General features: G+C 37.2%; 2 protein-coding genes across 2 annotated transcripts; both read left to right on the top strand.

Annotated features, from left to right (window-relative positions):
- The first annotated feature begins 1,028 nt into the window (after positions 1-1,028).
- LOC129894749 (uncharacterized) lies at positions 1,029-1,891 on the top strand. Its single transcript, XM_055970401.1, has 2 exons — positions 1,029-1,620; positions 1,857-1,891. The coding sequence occupies exons 1-2, from the start codon at positions 1,029-1,031 to the stop codon at positions 1,889-1,891; spliced, it is 627 nt and encodes a 208-aa protein (XP_055826376.1).
- Positions 1,892-3,574: 1,683 nt separating this feature from the next.
- LOC129895350 (uncharacterized protein At3g28850-like) lies at positions 3,575-5,521 on the top strand. The gene has a single exon (XM_055971063.1). It carries the CDS (start codon positions 4,039-4,041, stop codon positions 5,281-5,283), a length of 1,245 nt encoding a protein of 414 aa, XP_055827038.1. The 5' UTR covers positions 3,575-4,038; the 3' UTR covers positions 5,284-5,521.
- Positions 5,522-6,245: the final 724 nt, after the last annotated feature.

A 6,245-nucleotide genomic window follows, 5' to 3' on the forward strand; every position in this document is an offset into this window, starting at 1 on the left:
TAGAAGTAGGAGTATAATGTGAAGTTTTAAAACTCCCTAATTTTATATTTTAATTAATTTTTAGTAATTCATAAATTATGTTTTTGTGGTGCTGACACGTAGGCATTTTACCTCTCCTGTTATATATATTGATGTTGTTAGAATATATGAAAAATATATTCTGACAGATTGTAACATATTTATATATTTAGTTCCTAATATAAAGATATTTAGTTTATTTAGTTTCTAATATCGAGATATTTAGTTTCCTTAATTATAACTTAATTATACTCTTGTATTTGTGTATATAAACTATTGAGGTTAATGAAATAAATTAATGGATTAATCTCTTTCATGGTATCAGAGCTCTAGGGCACGATCCGACCTTCTTCTTCTTCTTGGATTCCTGCTACCGCCGCCCCCATCCTCTCCCTCTTCCTCTCTTCTCTATCACCATGTCTAACTTCAAATCTTCCTTTCATCCTACTCTTGCTGTATCCAACATCAAGAATCATGTTCCAATCACTTTTGAAATGGAGAACGTACAATATTCCACATGGGTGGAACTCTTTAAGATTAATGCAAGATCCCATCGGGTGATTCATAAGATTATTCCTCCGGCAGCGGGCACGAAGAAACGGCCTCAATAAGAGGAGGACAAAGAACTGTGGTCCACCTTGGATGCCACCATTCTCCAATGGCTCTACGCTACTATCTCTCATGATCTTTTGCATAAAATTCTTGAACCCGACACCATGGTGATGGAGGCTTGAAATCGCTTCCGTGACATATTCAAGGATAACAAATACTCTCATGCTGTCACCCTTGAGTACGACTTCACTCATGTCGACATGACATATTTTTCGAATGTCTCTGCCTATTGTCAACATCTCAAATCTCTGGCAGATCAACTCAAGAATGTCAGCTCCCCAGTCGCTAACGATCGACTAGTTCTTTAACTAGTCTCTAGCCTTACCGAGCCCTATCAAGGTGTGGCTACTCTTATTCGTCAACGTGACCCGTTGCCTTAATTTTATCAAGCTCGTTCGATGCTCACTCTTGAGGAGGTTGGCCGTGCTAAGAAAGCGGCCCAAAGCTCCTCTGCTGCATTAGTTGCTCGCTCGTCCAAGGGTCCTCCTGATGTTCCTGATAATTCCTCTTCTAACCACAATTCTAATAGTGGAAAGAAGAACCACAATCGGAGCAATAATGGGGGAACATATCGCGGCAACAATCGTAGTCGTGGAGGCGGCAAAGAAGCTACCAGCAGCGATGGTAATACAGACCATGGTGGTCAGCTAGGAGGCGGCAACAGCCGCGGCACTGGGCAGCAGTCTACGGGGCAGAATCCTCTGCCCTATTCTCCATGGACTGGCGGGCAGCAATGTCCATGGATGGCATCATGGGGTTCTTGGGCTATACCATCGTGTCCATATCCTTCAACTTCTTGGTCCCGACCTAATTATGAACAACAGCAGCCACCACGAGCGGGTGTTCTTGGCCCTCGACCTCAACAGGCCTACACGACAGCCCCTACTCCTACGGACATTGAAGCCGCCATGCATACTCTTGGGATTACTCCTCCAGATGCAAATCGGTACATGGACACCAGTGCCACTTCTCACATGACATCCACGCAAGGTAGCCTCACGTCTTAATTTAATAAGAGCAATAAACATGGTACAATTATTAGTAATGGTCAATCAATTTCAATTCATGGCTATGGTCACACGGATTTGTCTTCCCCGTGTCCTCTCTTGCACTTAAACAATGTCCTTCATGCCCCTCACCTAGTTAAAAATTTGGTGTCCGTCCGCAAATTTACTACTGATAACTTTGTCTTTGTTAATTTTGATCCCTTTGAATTTTCTTTGAAGGATTTTCAGAAGGGGAGACTGGTAATGAGGTGTAACAATCAGGGAGAGCTTTATCCGATCACCAATCAATTCACTTCACCATCTAGTTTTGCTGCTTTGGCACCATCTCTTTGGCATGTTCGTTTGGGTCACCCGGGAGCACCTGTGTTGAAATCCCTTAGGAAGATTAAATTGATTGATTGTAATCCAAGTAGAGATGTTCGTATTTGTCATTCTTATCCTCTTGGAAAACATGTTAAGTTGCCATTTTTTTCTTCGAATTCTAGCACTCTTATGTCATTTAATATTATACATAGTGATCTTTGGACATTACCCGTTTTGAGTTGCTCAGGCCATCGATATTATGTTTGTTTATGGATGATTATTCTAAATTCTTTGTTTACTGCTTAGTACTAGCTTTATTAATGTCTCCATAGGGAAAGAAATGACCATTATATTTACTTAATTATTAGATGGTCTATCATCATCACAAGTCTAGTAGAAAAACATTCAATTAGTGACAAAGATCAATAAATCCATACACATAATAGCAAAAGGGTGAAAATAGAAACACCACTGCTCATTTTTGGACCAATGACTTGTCATTAAGTTTGATATTGAAGTACACTTGGAAAAAAAAAGTACACCTGTAAATTGATCTATCTCTAGTCCAACTCTTGCTCCTCGAGGACCCAAAAAGTGGCTTCTTTTTCTTGTGCTGCATCCCAATTGTTTAAACCTTTGAGTCAAAAGCAGCTTTAGTGGAATAATCCACTGTTACCTGATATCATTTCTTCCTCCTGCTCCATGTGTCTGACAATGAGTGTCTTTGCTCACTTATAGTTTGAAGCTTCTCTACCTTTTTCTGTTCTTTTGGTGTGTGTACGATATTACGATATTCATTAATTTTTTATATGTAAGTTTAGAAAATGTATTTCTTATATCCTCTGTTTTCTAATTTATGGGATGTTCTTTTTTTTTAGTCTATTGTAGAAAAATGTCTATGTTTTTATAATTAAAAATAATTTAACCTTAAAATTCTTCTTTTGCCGTTAATAAAATTCTTTATAACCACATAAATGTATAAGTTTTTTTTTAAATTTTTTTAAAACACATTAGTTTGTATCTTTTCATGTTAATTAGGAACTCATAAATAGTGATTGTTTGCGTCAAATTTTAATGAATAAGAAATAAGCCCAACTATAAACAAAATATGAATAAACAAGAATTTTTTACTGATAAATAATGTGGGTATAATTCTTTTTCTTAATTTATTGATTTTTCTCTATGGGTAGAGGGTTACATGGTTTGCACCTTCTTAATATTTATTTGATCTCCAAAAAATTTAATAAATTTATATCTTAATTTCTTTATAAATATTTCAATAATTTATAAGATATTTGAAATGTCTATTCAAGATAAACCAACAATAATGGATAGTGCCATAAAAATTGAATGTGTAGAGTGATACTAGTGAGCGGCTCCAGCCATCCATTTCTCCTGGTCTCACTCAAAAGAGGGTTGGGACAATTGATTTTGATTTGCCCAAAATCCACCCGGAAGCTCATTTTGATGAGTTTCCAACTCTCTTAATTCACTCAAAAAGTTGATTTATTTTTCACCACTCATTCCCCTTCTACCTACTGATAGGGTCTTTTTTGTTTTTGTCCATTTCCCATCTTTTCCTACACAGGGAAACCCCACCAATTATATCTTACATAGAGAAAGCGAGAGAGAATGTCCTCAAGGAAGGAAAAAAGAATTACAGATAATTAGCTGCTCATGTTTCTCTTATCCTTGTTCCTTCTCTCTCCCTAAATTTTCTTTTGTATTCTTCATAATCTTATTCATATTCTTATCAATCTCAAACTGTAATTCTCTTTGTTTTAAGGTAATTGTCTTCTTGTTCACATTCTTGTCGTCTCGTCAATTATGATAAAACTGTTAATAGTACCTTTTTTTTCCTTTTGTAAACCAATTCATTAATGCACATTTTTAGTACCCTTTTTCTCACAGAGCAAAAGCTTCCGATCCCTCTATTGTGATATTTTTTTTCCTAATAAATATAACAAGGGGTACAATACAATTATATTCCTATTCTTATTTCCCTTTATTCTTCAACATCATAATCCATAATTCCTTCATTCCCGCATAAATTCTTATTTGATTCCCTTCTTTCTTCATTTTCTTCCATCAAATCAATATGGGTTGTGCAACTTCAAAGCCAAAAGTATGCCAAAATTGCCACACGCCATATTCCCCTGTACGCAGAAGTTGCTCAATGTACATACCGAAAAAGAAAGATATTAATGACGACAGTGAACAACAACAACAACATATGGTGAATCTCACATCATCCACATTAGGATCATTGAAACTTGATTCAATGAACCTGAGCCAAAGTCTCAGAAATGATCACTTTGCATTCGAAATCGATGACTACAATGCGGAAAAAGATGAATTGTTGATTGAGGCAAGAACATGGTCACAAATGATCAATGACAAAATCCCAAAAGTAGTAGTAGTTCCTATGACACCAGTTAGAACCCCACCAGGTGAGCCAGAAACTATTAATGCCTGGGAATTAATGGAAGGTCTTGAAGATATTACTCCTCTTAAACCTTCAGCCCATCATCACGAACATAGTTTCTCTTTCCCTGTTTCTCCCAATACTAATGAAAATGCCGATGAGTCGCCAAAAATGGCTGATAATGAATCTAGCTTACATTCAAATGGCACATCTATAGTGTCTGATTTTGATCCTGAAGTGATTTCCACATTCAGAAAAGCACTTGAAGAGCTTCCACCAGCTAACCCTTTTCATCTAAAGCCATTAGTCATCGAAAACACGCAGGGATCGGATGATGAGGCTGAGTCAGTAAGCAATTCAAACAGGGAAAATGTTGAAGTGATAACAGAGTATAAATTGGTGGTGCCTCATGAGAAAGACAAATTGGTTATTTACTTCACGAGCCTAAGAGGGGTGAGGAAAACATACGAGGATTGCTGTCACGTTCGTGTGATTCTGAAGGGACTAGGCGTTAAGGTTGACGAGAGAGATGTTTCAATGCATTCAGGATTCAAGGAGGAGTTGAAAGAATTATTGGGAAATGAATATGCTGGAAGGGGATTACCAAGGGTGTTCATGGGGAAAAAGTACGTTGGTGGGGCTGATGAAATAGGGAGAATGAACGAGGATGGGAAGCTCGAGAATTTAGTAGAAAATTGCGAACGAATAGAGGATGGTGGTAGTGTTGTTGGAAATGGAGTTTGTGAGGCCTGTGGAGATATTAGGTTTATTCCATGTGAGACATGTTCGGGGAGTTGTAAAATCTACTATGAAGCAGAATACGGCGAATTGGAACTTGAGGAAGATGAATATGGCTTCCAAAGATGCCCGGATTGTAATGAGAATGGACTTATACGATGTCCAATTTGTTGCGATTAAGGTTCATCAAAATTTTCTTGTTTCTTTCCTCTCATTTTTTTTCTTTTCTTGTAAATTGTTTTGATAACATAATTGTTGTATAGTAAGGAGTTTTTATTTGTGCTAGGAAGATAACGTAGTTTTCAGTATGATAAACCAGAATCCTGTTTTCATGCTCTAGATCCTGTAATACATTCCCAATTAGTATTAACACGCATACTAATACTGATACTACAACATACTCTCTATGTTTCAGGTGGGCAACAATATATAGTTTTTCTGCTTACCGTTTGATTGCTATTAGTAGTTATATTGATTCAACAATTGCATTTCCAAGAATCATCATATGAAAGGAAGCAGGGTCCAAAATTTAGAAACCGTTAGTTTTCATCGTTGAATCTATAAAATGGGCTGCATCTCGCTCTGATAAGGGAGGCGTCAGTGCCGAAACAAAGCACATTTACTAGCACTGGCTTTGTATGCTTTCAAGTGCAAAAAAGAGACACAGGCAGTGTAATTCTTATGATTACTTTATCGACATTACACCTTTTTGGTGGAACTAGTCCCTTCAAGGATTAAAGAATATTGTTATAAGAAAAGGTATGATGACAGGCAGATTTGGAAGTCTCATGCTGATTCTAAAGTAAAAAAGTAGACAGATTGGAAAGCAATCATGCATTGACTCTGGGTTGTCCACAGTACAATGTATCTTTTTAATATAAAGTGCTAAAGTCGAGTATTTCAGCTTCACTTGTTTGTCTCCCCAATTTAATACGACCACCTCAACATGAGCTACGCCTTGTGTTTAACTCTTGTCAAGTTGAGAATAACGGATAAATAGTAAATAATTTCCACGCATTGCTAAGTGATCGAAGGAGTTCCCACAATTAAGGTCTGATGAAAGAGTTGAAGCGCGTTCAAGCTGATCTGGCCACCATTGTAATTTTTATGCTGCTGGCTATGAAAAATCCTTTGCGGCTTCA

The sequence above is a fragment of the Solanum dulcamara genome, chromosome 7, assembly GCF_947179165.1.
Source record: "Solanum dulcamara chromosome 7, daSolDulc1.2, whole genome shotgun sequence".
In the NCBI taxonomy this organism is placed as follows: domain Eukaryota; kingdom Viridiplantae; phylum Streptophyta; class Magnoliopsida; order Solanales; family Solanaceae; genus Solanum; species Solanum dulcamara.